We start from the raw sequence: 17,924 nt of genomic DNA, 5'->3' as shown, positions 1-17,924 counted from the left end.
CGGCGATTATATTGATCACACTTCTCGAGAGATTCCTTTCTTGCTATTAATCAGTCCGTTCATGTGACTTGTTGCGTTCCCTGTGTCTATATCTTGGAGGCGCCCTATCTTGGCCCTCTCTCTTGCGACTCTTTGATTGGAGTGACTATCCTGCCTCTTGTTTGAGGATTGTACGAAGCTTCGGAGGTTCCTTCTTTCATGAGATCTTCAATGCGATCTCAGATAGTTGTACACTCCTCCGTGGTGTGTCCCCTATTTCTGTGAAATTGGCACGTTTTCGTCATGTCTGCATAGGGTGGAGTTATAGCACGTCGGGGCACTATTAGGACTTTGCTGGCCAGAGCTTGCTCCAATACCTTAGCTCTACTGGCATTTAGGGGTGTGTATTGCGCATACCTTGGTCCCCCTGCAGTCCTTTCGCGATCCGCGATGTTTGGTGGGCAGGGTTTTACCGGGTGTTCTCGGTCCCTTTCTTTCTTATTAAAATCTTGTCATGACTGATTTCTGAATTCTGCCAACTCTTACATTTGCATGTATTTGGTCGCTCTTTGTCATAGATCGTCGAGGTCTATAGGTGGCTTCTTACACAAACTATTGACAAAGGGCCCAAGTCGTAGTGTCGTAATGAGGTAGTGCATGGCTACTGTCGAGTCCAAATCCCGAATGGCTAGTCATTTTCCTGAATCATTCTATGAAAGCCCTCGAAGGTTCCCTTTTTTCTTGGCAAATGTTGACTAAGACAAGGGAGGTAAGTCGATGAGGTCGACTTGTGGCAAACTGGATACTGAAACAGGACGATAAAGTAGCGAAGGAATCTATCAATCCTGGAGTGAGTCTTGTGAACCAGCTTAAAGCGGGTCCTTTCAATGATGTAGGAAATACTTTGCACATGATGGCATCCTCCTCCATGAATAAACTAACCTGAGTGATAAAGGTGTCTAGGTGTTCCTTCGGATTGATAGTTCCATCATATCGTTCTACAGCCAAATTTTTTCTAGTTATCAGGCAGTCGCGCGCTGGTGACCTCAGGAGTGAATGGCGTCCTCCCTTGTCATCTTTACTGATCGAGCATTGTCGTCGCTCCAGCAGGTTGGTTGGGGATTCTTGTTTCCTTATACTATCTTGAGGATTCCTCTTGATCATGTGTAGGCCCATATTCAGGATGGTTTGCGATGGATGAGTGGTTGTCGCCCCTAAGTTTCACGTTCTCTTTTCTTAAAATGGATAGCTCGCGATCTCGCGAGCGTCTCTTTGCCGAAGTCTCCTCAACTCCAACATCTCGGCCTTTAGCTGTTCTATGGCTAATGACAGGTTGGCCAGTTGTGGACGGTCCTCGTATGACTCCTCCATTGCTTCTCCTTCAGTTTGATTTGTTGCTATCTGGGTTCTTGGGGCATCCCAAGGTTATGGACAATTGAGTTTTCTTGTTGACTTCTAGTTGCTATCATCTCAATTCAGGGTCAGAAATCGTTCTAGTTTCAATCCCACAGTGGGCGCCAAAATGTTCCTACTAGGAAACACTCTTATGTTGATGCTCTCTGACACTTGATCTTCTTCCAAGCTGAGGTGATAACTTCTTGAATCCTTGTCCTGACAAGGGAGAGAGTACCTACAAAGATACTCCGACGCTCAAGTTAGCACTCGGTAAAAAGCAATAAATATTGTAGTATTAAATAATCGTACCTCCATTTCTGTCCTATCAATATTGTATTTATAGTGACTTATTTGGACTTGATAGACTTTTTTGATTAAGAGATTAATAATCTTGAGTTTCATACCTTAATATGAGCTAACGTGAACCTCTATTAACTAACCAAAAATTAGTGTAATGTGATTTCTGTAATAAGGAGTATTCGGCTTATCTTATGGCTAAATACCCTTTCAGGTTATACCTTAGTTGAACTAGTACTTGACCTTCAACCTTCATGACTAGATGGTTGCTCAGCTTAGGGTGACGTGATTTCGATGGTGACGAGTATCCGGCTTTCATTGTAATCGAATACTCTTTCAGGTTATGCACTGGTCAAAGGGATATTTGATTCCTCAGTATAAAAACAGATCAAACTTTTTTTTTAATGTAGATTAGTTAAATTACATGATTGATTAGAATCCATCTGAATTTTTTTACAAATCTATTATGTAGAACTTGTATATACTAGATTATATAGATATATAGAATTGAAAGTGTGAAAAAAATTCAAATTAATCCGAACCGATCTATAACTGATCCGATCTGCATTAAAAAACTTGATCCATTTTGAAAAAAAATTCGAACTGATCTACTTTATAAAATCGACTCAAATATCCAATCCATTTTTACAAAATAAATTGGTTTAGTTCGATTTTTTAAAAAAACCGACTCATATATAAATAAAAAATAAATAAATATACTGCATTGAACCAATCAATTTAAAAAAACCGATCCATATTTTAAAAAGACCAAACCAATCCAGGATCCACTTTTATAAAATTTTTCAAAAAATGGATCTATGAACACCCCTATCTAGAAACTCCTCTCAACCGTAGTTTAGAATTAAAATAATCTAAACTTGCATTTATAAAACTACACCCAAATTCACTCGACTATGGCCTTGTTAAGTGACAGCAAAATATGAAGATGAAAAAAATGCAAGTGATGAAGAACATTGTACATTAACAACTTTCTTCTTCCACTTTATTGGATTGAACACAAAGTGCATACATACATGGTAAGGAAGATAACTGAAGCAAACAGTTTCACTCCCATAAACTCTCATCACAAAACACTAGCATGATGACAAGAGACTAGTTTAGGAACACATGCAAAAGAACGTTTTTAGATTACAACGTGTATATGTTTTTTGAACATAATTTTAAACCGATATTTAAGTACTTGAACAATAGGTTAGCTAGCCCGTGCCAGTAACTCCAAGGTCTTGTTTGTTGTCATCTTTGCCAGCACCAAAGACAGGACCACCTTTGCCAGCAGGATCATGGACCTTCTCCTGCTGTTTTTCAACCTGAATGCAGCCTTGATCCTCCCATGAACGCAACTCAGTCCTTGTACGGTTCTCTCCTCCTTTTGACTCGTACGTTGTTGCTGTCTTTGACTCTTTTGGCTGTGCCCCTTGTGCCCCCGACATCCTTTGACTGTAAGTTATAACACAATCTTTCTCTATGCTTCATCAATGTCATCTACCTATAACCTATTTATATCAACAACCTCACAAAGTATAGATAATGCTAACATGCCATGGAGTTACACGTGTGCTAACCTTGTACCACCCACATGCCACTTCCACCCTTCTTTTCTGCCACGTTTTCTGCCTTTTCAGTTCCTAGAAACACTGTCTGTGAAATGAGTAAGGCGGTGTTAGGCAAATTTTTAATTCTTATTTTTTTTATCCAACGGAATTTCAATGACAATATCCAAATTTAAGCTTAAAATTATGTACATTTTATTCTAACTCTGGTTACTAGACCAATTCTAATGTCTTTTTAATTATATTTATTTTATCCTCTTAGAAAATTTCATTTGTTTTTGTTATTATCAAATTTTTTTCATTTTAATTCTTAATTACACGTTCTTTTATTAAATAATGACATTTTTTTAAAAGGAACTCTTATCTATTTTTATAAGAAAAAAATTGAAAAACACCCTTTTTAAAACATTTATTTTAATTTTAAACAAACTAACTCTACATTAATTTGATTTTTTTTATCAGATTTATCCAAACTATTAAAATTCGAACTCCGTTAATTAATTTGCGTTTCAAATTTATATTATAAACATATTAGAGGTATTGAATACACATATGTCTAAGGACAAGACCTTTCTAACCTTTAATAACTTTTATTTACCAATTTTTTTAATTTAAAAGATTAAAATTATCAAAAAATAATATACAAAAAAACCCCTTATATATAAATATAAATAAATAGAAATTGATTTATAATTCTATTTGAACAGATTTTTTCTTTATTAATATTTCTTTTATCCATAAAAATTAGAAAGACGACATCGAGAGTTAAATGTTTATGCCCATTATTCTAGTCCTCGTCATTAGACAGGTCCTAATGTTTATTTTTATTGATGTCATGCTCAGTTTGGAGATATCCAAACCTGGTATGTTTTGGCAGTTTTGTCAAAGATAACCTAAATCCTTTACCAACTTGATTCCTTTCCAACTCACTGATTTTCAATTTAATAATCTACTTGATGTAAGATATACTATTAAATCATTCATCAAAAAACATGATTTTACATCACATTATTCACAGCTAGAGCCACCAAAAAGCCTAGTAAAGCACCAGCTATGACTTCAATCTCAGTATGGCCAATAGATTCTTTTAATGGGGGTATACTATCAATAGCCGAATTTGAGATTTCTTCTGCTTCTATCTGCCTTATTTTGCTTCCTGGTTTAACCAATAGGCTTGCATTTGCTTGTTGTGGTTCCAAAGAAGTGGCTTCTACTTTTTGTGGCTTTGATAGTCCTGGTTGAGAGTTGATCAAATTATCTCTATCTTTGGAACTTAAAGTGTTGGCTTGCATATGAATCAGTAGTTTGTTCAGCGTCCTAGCATGAATCCCTACTTCTCTTCTTACACCCTGCAAATCACACAAGCCACACTCTCAATTGTTGGCTAAACAGGTCACATTGATGTAAAAAAAACAACCAAATTAAAAGGATAAATGATATAATGTACAAAAGTTTTTCTTGGCCTAATATTAAGAAACTAAGAACTGTGTAGATAACTTCTCCGGAGGCACTTCTAAAAGAAAAACAATAAGAAAGAAAATTAAAATAAGTATCTTCATAAGCTAAAACTAACTTATACACAAGTTAAAAATAAGATTTTGAAGAAGAGTAGTACTAGTAATACACTTTCTACCAGACTTTTCACCTATTGTTTGAAATTCACCTCAGTCTCTACTAATTTGGGAATGAAACCTACCAAATGGAAAATGAGACCCACATGAATTTCACTTAATAAGGAAGAGTGCGTCCAAAAGAGTGTTAGAAATGTTGTTGCTAGCATTTCTCAAAGTAGAAAATTTCTATTGAAAAAGAAAGCATTTATTATATCAGAAATAAAAAGGCAATTTATTTCCTTTCTTTCCTAATAAAAACTTTTTACTTGTGATCCCTTAAAATCAACTTGAAGGTTGATATTACCAAAGTTGTAAAATGAAAAGGGTTTGTAGATAAATATTAACACATCCACGGATGGAATGGTAAGTTTTCCACTTGTGACGACAATTAGCTTGTAGAAACGTTCTTTCTGCTGGACCTATGCAACTGACTTTAGCCAATTTTTTGTCTTGGCCAAGATAATTACTAGGAGAAATGAAAAAGATAAAAAAAGATTTATAAAGCTTCACAAGAAATAAGTAAATTATAGTGGATGGGATGAACATTACAATGTTTGGCTCCTCCAATAAATGCATGTTTGATTGATCACTTGAGATTATGTTGGGGCAAATAATGTTTTTGTCAAAAACTCTAACAAAGTTGTAAAAAATGTGATCATTTCTCTAAAATAAGTTGAATCAAACATGCACCAAGTATGTGGCACGTGAGTAGAATATGATGAGTATACCCTGAGGATGTTTCAGGCATGCCAAAGGATTGACACCTGAAAACATAAACTAAAAGAACATTTGACAATTTTTTTTTTTCAGGTTCAGACTGGCAAGAACTTTCTTGTCAGTTTCTCTCCCAATTACAACCATTCATTTTTAACTTTCCTTATGCATCCATTAAACTTCCTTTCACTTTCTGTCAGTTAAATAGTTAATGAAGTGTCAAGGTCAAAGCAGGGGAAACCTATTTATTTATTTAATTTTTTTTGTACAGTGAAGCCTATAAAGAGGAGAGCAAAAGAAGTCTCTGCTGCAATCTAAATCTGAGTATGAAACAAAAACCAAATTACCAAAGACAAGCATTGTCTGCCTAAATTTTTACCAAGTTCCTTGCAATGTGATACAAACCAAGCCACTAGGAGGGCTACTGGTGAGGAACTTGGGTAGCTTGCATCTGGTCATAGGTTTAAACTTCACCGCTAACGTGTAAAAACTTTTAGTAAACCCTCTGTATTTTTCTTCTGCTGATACTGATATCAGTGTACTATCAGTACCCATGGGTGGATTTACAATGTATTACTGAAATAGAAACAGATAACAAAAGGTATTAAAGGGTTTAGGGTTGAAATCTTCCTTGATCATAGTGAATTTTCTCTCTATTTGGCCCATGGATTGGACAGTTCACAGTAGACTGAACCACAATAAATTGGGCTTATTTCATATGTTTTGCCAACATAAGTAGTTCCAGAAATATAACATCTCATATAAAGCAAGAAGCTGTAAGCCAAAATTTGAATCAAATTTGTTCCTGTCTACCAATACTACAACAAAAACACACAACAAAAGCCTTATTCCACTAAGTGAGGTCGGCTACAAGAATTACACGTCATCATTCGGCTTGATTAAGGACTAAATTTTCAAATATATTATTTACCAATACAACCATGGTAAGAATTCCACAAATAGTTTGATCATCATTAGAGATCAGAGATAATCACACAACGATATTCAACATCTTAGTAGATCTTAATTTAATTCTGCTCAAGTCTACTCCATTAAGTTTGAAATAGCCTATGGAGCATCACGGCGTTTAATTATAAAATAGACCTCACAAATTGTGGGTATATTCTACGTGCAGTTCAAATCTAAAATGGTTAAAAGGACGTTGCAAAAGGCATCCTCGTGATACAAATATATTAAGAAAAGTAAATAACATAAAATGCTAGATAGAATTAGAAACATCTTGCTAGAAGAATATCATACCTGAGCATCATACATAATGAGACCAGCATACACAACTGTCAGACCAAAAATAGGATCGGAGAAGCCTCTGCATTTGGAAATTGTAAAATTACATATATCATAAGGAATCATGCATATACATACACACACATGTATCAAGCCAGAATTCTTATAAAAGTCACGTGCATTATCTTTTAATCTTGACCATTCAAATATTATCTAATGGAATATATTTATTGTTCTTATGAACCAAACACCAAGATGAGTAATCTTCCTTACCTCTCAAGGCCAAATAATGTTGCACTAGCCACTGTCGCCTGTGCACAGAAAAATCCAAACTTGATGAGATACTGAGATTGACAGTGAAAACCCACTGGGTGGAAAAATCAGCAATTCAAGTGGCATCATGAAAATAGGATTAACTGATTAAGGGTTGCAAGGCCATACAGAAGAGTGTGATGATGGGAACCCTCCAGCTTGAACAACTGCCCTGACATCAAACTCTTTGCCATAAAGAAAAACAGAAGTGAATGGCTTAGAAAGCTGACCAATCGCCACAGAAACACCAGCTGCAATCAGAACCTTAGCAGAAGAAGATCAAAGAAAGAGAAAACACGCGCCAATTCAGCACATGAAACAGCAAAACAAAGACTGAGCTTGCTAAAATTCAGGAAGGGAAAAATCAAAACTTGAAAGAAACCCAGAATTTGTCAGGCATCTAAACATAGAATTTCGAAATGGGGTACCTTGTTGTGAGTAATTTGAAGGACGTTGTCTAAGAAACCAGCGGCAAGAGAAGAAACTCTGAAGGTGGAGGCTTTGGGCTTTCTGGGACAAGGGAGATGGTGAAGAAAAGGGTTCCTTTGTTTCAGTGATGGGGTGAAGAGAGAGGGAGGAATGGCACAGAACATGGAATGCTGCGACAACACCATGGTATTACTATTGGTTATCTATCTTGTTCTGCGCCACTGAGTCAACCATGAAACGTGTTCTATTCTATTAAAGTGCCACTAGCATTAGTTACTCACTAGTGTTAGTCACTCTAATTGCCACTAATGTTAATCAATCGCTATGTCCTTTCTTTGTATAAGTAGTGGTGTCTAGACTCTATTTTGTTTAAAAATAATAAACATACGTTTAAGTATTTTTTTAGTTTTTTTATAAATCTAAGATGAATTTATTTCACTCTCTCAAATTTAAAATTATTATTATTATTTTTTCTAATTTTTAAAAAAATATCATTTTAACTCCTTAGATCATTAATAATATGTCTGAAATTCTTTCATATACTATTACATATATTTAATGTGATATGACAAAAAAATTAATAAATATATTTTATATGATAATATTTGACAAATTTTCTAACAAATTTTGAGTAAAAAATTAAAATAAAGTTTTTAAAAATTACATAATTAAAAAAATTAATTTTAAATTTGAAGTATTAAAAATAAATTTACTTTAAATTTAAATGACTAAAAAAAATATTTAAATTTTAAAAAATACAAATAATAGAGATTGCTCTAAATGCTAGACCCTAAATTAAAAAAAAATAGATTAAAAGTGATTACAAAATAAGAGGTAATTGTTATTAATAGAGTAAATAATTAATTTTCTTTTATATATGAAAAAAAATAATATACAATAGTATAAATGTCTGTGAAAATTATTTTATTTTAAGAATAGGAGAGAAACGAACTTTTACTTGTTCAAAAATAAATAGATGTAAAATAATAAAAGCCCTTGGTATTTTTTTTCCCCTTTTCACCCTGAATATTAAATTTCTTTAATAAAAATTAAAAAAAAAATCTTTACACAGACTTAAATTTGTTCATTAACATACTATCAAACGAGTAGACTAACGAGACACATAATTATTTTAATTTAATTAATAATTTTGAATTTAAATTTTAATTACTAGAAGCAAATATTTTATTGTTTTTTAGGTTCAAATTAAATTGTTTCTAATAAAAATTACATATAAGTTATTAAAAAAATTATTAATATAAAAAATATAATAAAAAATATGATTAAAATAAAAAAAATAATTAGAACTTATTTGTGTACAAATTTAAAAATATTTTAAGAAATTTTCTACCGAATAAAGTTCTTTATTATTTAGGAAGGAAGCTCTAAAAACACTAAGTAAATTTGTCATCTATCACACATCTGAATGTTCTATCTACTAAAAACAAATCCGTTAAGGTATATTTATTATATTACTATCATTATCATTATTATTATTATTAATAAATAAATATATTTTGTGTCTCTATATTTATTTAAAGATATTTAAAAATTATTAATATTTATTAAATTAATTGATATTATATTTAATCTTTCTCAACATTTTGAATTTAATTAATTTTTATCATTTTTTATTATTTAAAAATATATTGACAAAATAATCCAAAAATTATTTACACAAAAATTGAATATTCCTTTATAATAAGCATAAATATAGTTTATCACTATTCATTAATTTATATCGTGCACTCCTCATTATCCCTTATACAGGTTCATTTGTGACGTCTGTAATACTTCTATTGGTAAGTATTTCAACTGTTTTTCTTCACACGATATCTTTCCTAACGATTTTTGTCTTGGCTTGTTCGTGACATTTTTCAGTTTGATTTTGGAGGTATTTGAAAAGTTACAAGAGCATCTCTATGGCAAGTATCTTCTTGTACTTGATTTTCTCCATTAAAATTCTTAACACTGATTTTGTTGGGGTGATTGATAGGAAATTGAGAAGAGGGAGAGGGGTTAGCATCAATTTAAAAAAAAAATTGTGTTTGGGAAAATTTTTTTTGTCAAGGACTGTAATAAATTTTATATAGGTTTTACAGGCTAATTCTTGCCCTCTAATGTGTGATGATTTATGATTTAGGCAGAAGTATAATAATTGAGAGTTGAATAATGAAACTAATTTAACACTAGTTATATGTTATTTCTTCTAGAAATGTTTACAATAAAGTTTGATTTTGATTTTTAGTTTAAAAGTTATTCAAACCAAAATAAATAAATAAATGTGGTTCAGTTTGATTTATTTGAAAGTAATATGAAATATGATCAATAAAATTAATTTTTTGTTGATAGATTTGGTTTAGATTTTGTGATTTTAAAAATTTATTATTTAAAAATTAAATGAACTTAAAACATATAATATTATGTTAATTATTTAAAATTTGTAAATAGAAAATAAAATTAAAAGTATATAAATATTAAAAATTTATGGTCATTCAATATATTTAACATCAAGACTTTATCTTATTATTTTTGTGAAAATATTTCTTTGATACAATTTTTGTTATCATATAAAATATTTGTTTCTCATATATAGTTTGTCACTTAAAATAAAATTATTTTCAAACATTATAAATGATTAATATTTTAAAAAAAAATGCATATTAGGTGTGTTTCCTTTTGTTTTGGATCAAACTTACATTCCAAATTGCAAACTAAATTGAATGGCACGGTTTAGTAAAATAAAAACATAAAAAATCACTACTTTTCAAATTTTTTTATTGGTTTTTGATTTTTAATATTGATTTTCTATTTTTCAATTAGGTTGGTTTAGTTTTGAATACATCTAATTTTCTCTTATAATCAAATATGTTGGATCATAATCCATTATAGTAGCAGTTATACATTATTTGTGTAAAGGAGATTATCGTAATCAACTATTGTAGGATCCTAATACATTATGTATTATGTTATTTGTGTATCGAATGTCCTATAATTAACTATGACGAAATCACACTTTATTATAGTCCTATTATAGGTTTGTATATTAGAAGTCATCATAGTCAACTATGATAGGATTCTATGATAGGATTCTAATGCATTGTGTAGCATGTTATTTGTGTATGTGGAGTTCACTGTAATCAACTATCGTCATAATCAATTATGCAACTAGTACGAAGAGGCCAATATAATGTAGCATATCAGTTATGTCAACTAGAATAATTAATTTTGCTTCCAAATTGTATAAATTTTTTTAAAAAAAACATATTATATGTGAACAGAGATATGGATAAAATAGTAATTGTAAATTTATTTTTACATATAAAATTATAACTATATAAAATATAATTTTGAAATGTCAATTTTCTTTTATTTCTTACCTTTTTTTTTTGTTCGTTCCTGGAGTATCCACCGCCGACAGCAGTGACTAATCTCCTTGCTACGTTGGAGGCACCTCAAAGGGTGAGATAGCTGGCCCCAAGATTTAACGCAGTTGCATACACAAGACAGGATTCGAATCTCTGACCTTACTTAAGCATGGATCAAATAACTACAAATTTCACTATATTTTTATTTATTTATTTTCTTATCAAATCATTTATCATTTATTCCTCCATTCCTTTCGATTCCTCCACTCCCTAAAACAAAATATAAAAATAAGTTTTCTTTTTATATGATGGTTATAAATAAAAAAAATTATTTTATTGCATCTATCAATGTATGCAAGATAAAAGAAAATGTACCAATTAAAGCTTGAGATAGAAGAAGATTCACTAGTTAAAAACAAAATAGATTATCCGATTCAAAATTAAAACTACAAATTTTAGGCTCCCAAATTCACAATCCAAACTAAAAATCAATCATGTTCCACATCTTACTACAACTTAAGTATGCAAACATAAAAAATAAAAAATCACGCTCGAAGTAAAATATTCAAAGGTAATTTGCATTCAAAGGCTTAATCTATGGCAAGGAAAAAACAATTTGCACTAAGAGACTTGATGTGCACTAAAGGAATTTAATTTTAGCGGTGTATAAAAAATCCAAATGGATCCATAACCAATTTAATGTATATTAAAAAAATATGATTCATTTAGAGTAAAAAATTTAAATTGATTTATTTTGTAAAACTGGTTTAGTTATCTAATTCATTTTTATGGAGTGGATCAATTCATTTTTTTTTTAAATAATCTATATATGATTAAAAAATGAATAACCACACCGAATTGATGTGATCCAATTTTAAAAAATCTGATTCATATTTTAAAAATTAAACTAGTCTATTTTATTAAAAAAAAAACCAATTAACCAATTCACTTTTATAAAATGAATCAGTTCAATTTAATTTAAAATTTTTCAAAAATCCGATCATGGATTAATACCCCTACTCAATTTGTGTTAAAGATACTTATTTTGTGGCAAAGAAGCATTGAATCCCATTTTGGTTTGCAAAGAGGTGGAATGTCTTAAAAAATAGTGAAGTTCACACTTTCTCTTTAATTGAAAACACTATAACCTCATTAAAGGTCACCTTGCAGTTATCATTGTCTCACCGTGCTCTCTTTGTATGTCTGAAGAGGTGTGATTTGGAGAAAGGGTTGGGTTGAGTTTGAAAGAGAGAAGAGATTTGAGGGATAAAGATGTATGTTTCGGAGATGATAGGAGAGAATATTGAGATTGAGAAAGGAAAAATAGGGGTAGCCATTAGACAATGATGTAAAATGAGGAAAGAGTTTTGATGTTGAGATATTTTAGAGATTAGCAACATATATATTATTATTTGTATCCATTTTTTCCATACAAATATTATTATTGTTTGTCATCAAAATATTATTGTTTGATTTATCATTTAAAAATACTCCTATTGCACAAATTGACTACAAATAATGTTCAAATTCACACATTTTACACATTATTTCTCAATCCACAATTTTGTTATTGTTTTGTTAGCAAGTCTTAATCTTGTTTGTTTCCTATCAAATTGAAACCAAACAACTTAACTATCAATGTTCATAGTTTTTTTTTTCTTCCCAAAATCAACCAGCTTTACTTGTACCAATTCTAAAAATCCTTAATATTTTATGTATTCATCACTACTAACCAATCTCACCATATAATATAGACTTCCATTAGGTACAAGTGATGTTGTGAAATTCCTTAACAAACTTGAATCACCATTCCAATCCATGTTTGAATCTCAAGTTGTTTTGAAAAATATTATGCTCGATGAAAGAGAAAAACATTATACTAAAAAAACAAAAACAAAAACTCACGTTATGTTGCTAATAGGAAAAAACATTTAACGTTGTCTACCCTCATGCATTTATTATCATACTTGTTGCAAAAAATTAAAATGAAAATGAATGTGAAATTAAAAAAAAAATCTCCAAACAAATAAAAGAATCATGCGTTCAAATAACTTCAAGTTTAAACTTTAAAACCAAAAGACCATAAACAATAAACTTGTATTTGGTCCTCTAAAGGTCATGCATGAGCTTAAACCAAACTATTAAAATATAGAAACATATAAAACTTCAAACATAAAAAAGAGCCTTGTTTTCATGTCCTATAAAAAAAGGTAAATCCAAAACAAGATGATACATTTCATGCTATGAAATGCCATTCTAGATTCTAATGCACTTATGCATTTGGCGCCAAATTCAAAGTCTCATATCTCAATATAGAATAGCATAGGAGAACATGATAGCCGATGAAACACCACACGATAGGTGTTCGCCACAAGCACTCTCAACTAGAATGAAATCTATCAATGGCTAACCAAGAATAAAAAGTCTTGCAAGGGTACTTTGACCTTATGAGATTAGCATAGGGTGTACAAAGATCCCAAACTAAGAACATCCCTAAGGTCAAGATCCTTAACGACCTCCCTGACTTAGCTTTTAACACGTACTCCAAAAACTTATTTTTCATGCTTATGATGTATGTATCAAACAAAGATTATATCATACTATCTCAAGATTCACAAATGTACTCATAACACGTCATGTGTCCTCATGGAAAATTCTATTATTCTAGAATATGTCTTCTCAAATCTCATGGTGGACCTATTCCTCTAGAATAGGTCCTCCTAATTCATAATTCTCAAATTGTCTTAAGTATATCTTATTCTCAATTTTCAAGAATTTCATATAAAGGTTAGTTTAACAAATCCAATGTTAAAACATGTCTTAGTTCTTTAGGGAAATCACACTTAGCGCCCAATCTTCCTTGCTTGGTGTCAAGAGTATAGAGAGCAAGAGTTGCTCCCTAAAAAACTAATGCTCACTATGAATCATCATGCTTTACATCAAAACACCTGTTGCTTGTAGTGGTTCTCTTGCATTGTGAAACTTGATCTTTCTTAATGTCTAAATACATCATGGCCTTTGTGGTTCTCACACTTAACAAGAATGGGTCTTTCTTGGTGCCTAAAAAGGAGTCACACTTTATGGCTCATGCGCTTGTGCAAGTGCTCTTGTTCTTGTTGAGGTTTCATGGGTTATTAAGTTAAAAAGAAAGTTTAAGAGAATCCTATGAGTGGAACAACCCCTTGCTTATGAATCATATATTACCAAGAATAACACAAATAGTTTAGGATTTTATCTTTGAAGCATTCTTTACGTTGTTCTTGGAAAGGTTCTTTCCTTGGTTGATGATTGAACATGCTCTCTCTTTTTATCACCAAGCACCAAAGGGTATGATACCTCTATCCAATCCATGCAAGTAATGATGGAGTTGAGGATTGATGCTAGCCATGAGTTGACATGATTAGGTTTTGTGAGATGAAACAAAACCTTAAGAGTTTGTAATGATGGGGTTGAGGATTAATGCTAACCATGAGGTTGACATGATTAGGTTTTGTGAGATGACACAAAACCCTAAGAGTCTCTCTAGTTTTTCTCTTAGGTGGATTCACCTAACAAGGTCAAGTTAACCTACTTATTAATAAACTGTTGTTGACCTAATATGCTTCCTTGTTGGGTTTGTAAAATGTAAGCTTAATATCTTGTACAATTTAATTAAATCTCATTTTATTAAATCTCTTGTCAATTAATTAAATTATATATAATTAATTTATCCTTAAACTAAATTGCATTTAATTTAATGATTTTGCTCCAAATATTTGCTCTATGTATGTGACTCTATAGGTTCTCACTTAATTGACAATAATAATTAAATACCATAATATTGAATATTATAAACAAGGATTGACATATAGCAATGTATCATTGCAACCCAATTAATAAGAAAAATCAGTGATCCAATTTTAACCTTCTACAACCAAAATTATCGTAAAGTAATATGTATTCACATCTCACTCTATCGATAGGCTCAAGGCACATTTTTTGCTATGCAGAAGGGACAAATCCTCTCTACATCACTTACATCCCTCACATAATTCATTGTAGACCCAATTAACCACCTTTATAATAACCTTGTTTTGGATAACGTTTGATAGCATCACAACCACAACTCTTACATACAAGAATCGTATTGACTTCAAGTCAAAGGACTACTCTACTATGGTTGTCATGAGAAGGGCTTATGACATTGACATAACTTGTTTTGAAGTCTTCTCATCGTAAGCTAATCCAGTATAAATATCTACCTCCAATATTTTATACCTGTATGTCTGACTTGATATCTCCATATCCATGACTTGTGAGATGTGGTCATTACTCAAATCATAAAACACTGTTAATGTATTATTTTCATCCTAGTTTAGAATAATACTCAACTTTAGATGCTTTAGAATAATGTTCTCTATTCAAATTACAATTAATCACACCTGATATATTTTTGAACATACTTGATTATTTTGAGGATGTTATTATGCTTAATTAAAATATTGACATTAACAATTTAATATAATAACTGAAATGTCTTTTTCAAAGTCATGATATAAATAAAGGATTGACATAGTGACTTTAAGTCGAATGACTACTTTACTATGGTTGCCACAAGCAACACTTATGACATTTACATAACTTGTTATGGAACCTTCTCATAAAGTGTCCATCCATTATAAATATTACTCCTAATATTTCTAGTTGTATATATGTCTAACTTGTTATGTCATATCCATGGCTTGTGTGATGTGGTCACCAGTCAACTCATACAATAGTCTTAATGTATTATTATCATCTTAGTTAATAATAATACTTGACGACAGATGATTTAAGAATAATATTCTTTGTTCAAAGAATCTCATGCTTAAAGAGAAGTTTAGCACTTAACACAAAGTCACAAAATTTCACATATTAGGATTTTTCTCCCACTAACCTTCTTGTAGACACTAGACTTATCTTCGTTCTTGATGAATCGAACTATCTAATTGTCTCATAAAACAAAGATTCTAACTTTTGAAAGATTGCTTGAATCCATAAATTGATCTTTTGCAACTTAATTACACACTTTTCTAACTTATTTTGGATCAACAAAACCTTTGGATTGCTATTAATATTTCTATTAAGGAATATGATCTTGACATCCATCTGCCAAATTTCATACTCATGGTAAGTTGCAATAAAGAAAACAAACTCAAGAAGAATTTAAGCATCACAATTGGAGAGAAGGTCTCATTTGTTAAGTTCTACCTAAATATAAGTTTTAATAATAACAAATTCTTAGTTTCAATTTTAGAATAGAAGAGTTCTCATGCATGTGCTAATGATTTTGTTCAAATGTTTTGGAAATACATATAACTAATCAAAAGGCTTTTTGAGTTTGAGTAGTCAAGAAGATTCACAAGAAATTCCTATATTGAATGAATTTGGTTGGATTGTGTATTGACACTAAAGTCTTATTTTTCCTAAGCAAGAAGATAAGCATCATGTGTCTCTATTCAAAAAGATTCAAGCTAAACATTTCTTCACAAGAGAAATGGCTTGAAGACTTGGTTCAAAATATTATCGCTTTAGTCTATGTATTAGAAGGCTTCAATCAAACACACCTTCTCAGAAGATTTGTATTAAAGACTTTATTTAGAAGACCTAAAGTGGTGCCTACTTAAAAGACACTTCATCTGAAGTAAAATTTGATAGAACCAGAAAAAACAAAGTGCAATGATATTAGCTCTGCTTTAAGAATAAGCAAGCTTCAATGAATCTGTTTCTAATGGAAATAGAGGGAAGACAAAAGTCACATTTTGAAATAAGCAAGACCTAAAAGAAAAATCAACAACACAAGCTAAGAAGTTGCAATCTTTGCTTCATACTTTCATTCTTCAAGAGATTTTACATGATCATAATTTTTGTATCAATCTTATAATAGAAAAAGAAGTGTGAATCCTTCCTTAATGGAAGCTCCATCATAGGAGAGTTGATTGCAATCTTAGTAGTTTACAAAAACACAAAACCTATTTTTGTAAAACACTTTTCCTACCTAGATTTGAGTGTGTAAAGGTGTAAGAAAGTTGAAAGGAATCACAACAGGTGTTATGTAATATCATAACAAGTGGTTGTGAGATGGTTTTCTCAATAGGTGGTTGAGTAAAGAAATTTTAGCAAGTGGCTGAGTGTTTACTACTAATAGTAGGTGAATGTGTAGTAGTGTTTTTATATCACCAAGTGGCTAAGTTTAGTGAAAAACAGTTAGATATGACTAGTGAAAATCCTAAAAATTTGTGTAGGGACTAGATATAGCCTAGTTGGAGTAAAATAGTATAGATATTATGTTTAATGTCTCTTTCCCTATCTCCTTACTTGTTTATTTATCTTCTTGCATCTATTATTACATTGCTACATAATCTATTTTGCAAACAAGTGAGCTTAGAAACTATTTTTCAAATAAATACTCTAAGTTCTAGTACTCAGAAGACTTGTTTTTTGAAGAATAAATTTTCATGAAGAACTTATTTTTAAAGAACAGAACAATACAAACCTCCTTCTTGTAGTCTAATATTCACTTCAATTGGCATCAAAGCTTGGCTTCTAGAGCTGAACACACTTCACAATGTAGGAGAAAAGATCTTAAAGAAGTGATGGTTGTGAAACTCCCAACTATGTTTATTCTAGAAAAGGCTTTAACAAGTAAACCTCCAAGCTTTGATGGAAAATATTACTACTACTAGAGAGATACAATGAAGTTGTTCTTAGCCTCACACCATGTGGATCTACTAGAAATAGTAGAAGAAGAACCATATATACCTAAGAGGACACTTGATGTAAGAGCTATAGTAGCTAAGCCAAAACAATAATGAAATTTTAATGAAAAGGAAACATGCTTGTTGAATAAAAAAAAAACAAATTTCTGTCTTAGTTGTGCACTATGTAGAATTGAGTATGGCAAAGTTAGAGAACACATCAAAACAAAAGAAATCTGGTAAAAGTTGAAAGTTGCACATGATGCAACAAATTAAGTAAAGGGC

At 31.1% G+C, this 17,924-nt stretch overlaps 2 protein-coding genes across 2 annotated transcripts; both read right to left on the bottom strand.

Moving 5' to 3' along the window:
* Window positions 1–2,612: 2,612 nt before the first annotated feature.
* Window positions 2,613–3,174, bottom strand: LOC109792496 (seed maturation protein). Its single transcript, XM_020351910.3, has one exon. The coding sequence runs from the start codon at window positions 3,120–3,122 to the stop codon at window positions 2,889–2,891; it is 234 nt and encodes a 77-aa protein (XP_020207499.1). The 5' UTR covers window positions 3,123–3,174; the 3' UTR covers window positions 2,613–2,888.
* A 1,001-nt stretch (window positions 3,175–4,175) lies between these two features.
* LOC109792492 (Acid phosphatase/vanadium-dependent haloperoxidase-related protein) lies at window positions 4,176–7,854 on the bottom strand. Its single transcript, XM_020351904.3, has 5 exons — window positions 7,555–7,854; window positions 7,256–7,390; window positions 7,088–7,125; window positions 6,830–6,896; window positions 4,176–4,591 (listed from the first exon to the last, which is right to left on the bottom strand). Exons 1-5 carry the CDS (start codon window positions 7,738–7,740, stop codon window positions 4,241–4,243), a joined length of 777 nt encoding a protein of 258 aa, XP_020207493.1. The 5' UTR covers window positions 7,741–7,854; the 3' UTR covers window positions 4,176–4,240.
* Window positions 7,855–17,924: the final 10,070 nt, after the last annotated feature.

Source organism: Cajanus cajan, chromosome 10 (genome assembly GCF_000230855.2).
Source record: "Cajanus cajan strain Asha chromosome 10, NIPB_CcT2T_4, whole genome shotgun sequence".
Classification (NCBI taxonomy): domain Eukaryota; kingdom Viridiplantae; phylum Streptophyta; class Magnoliopsida; order Fabales; family Fabaceae; genus Cajanus; species Cajanus cajan.
Note: the sequence above shows the minus strand (reverse complement) of the source record. Positions and strands in the feature narration are given on the sequence as shown.

Bases quoted from the DNA above. Each gene is read 5' to 3' on its own strand.
- LOC109792496 (XM_020351910.3), bottom strand. From the start codon at position 3,122: ATGTCGGGGGCACAAGGGGCACAGCCAAAAGAGTCAAAGACAGCAACA.
- LOC109792492 (XM_020351904.3), bottom strand. From the start codon at position 7,740: ATGGTGTTGTCGCAGCATTCCATGTTCTGTGCCATTCCTCCCTCTCTC. The intron at 7,391-7,554 runs GTACCCCATTTC...TCTTCTGCTAAG, and splicing joins TTCAAATTACTCACAACAAG to GTTCTGATTGCAGCTGGTGT. The intron at 6,897-7,087 runs GTAAGGAAGATT...TTCCAAATGCAG, and splicing joins ACATTATTTGGCCTTGAGAG to AGGCTTCTCCGATCCTATTT.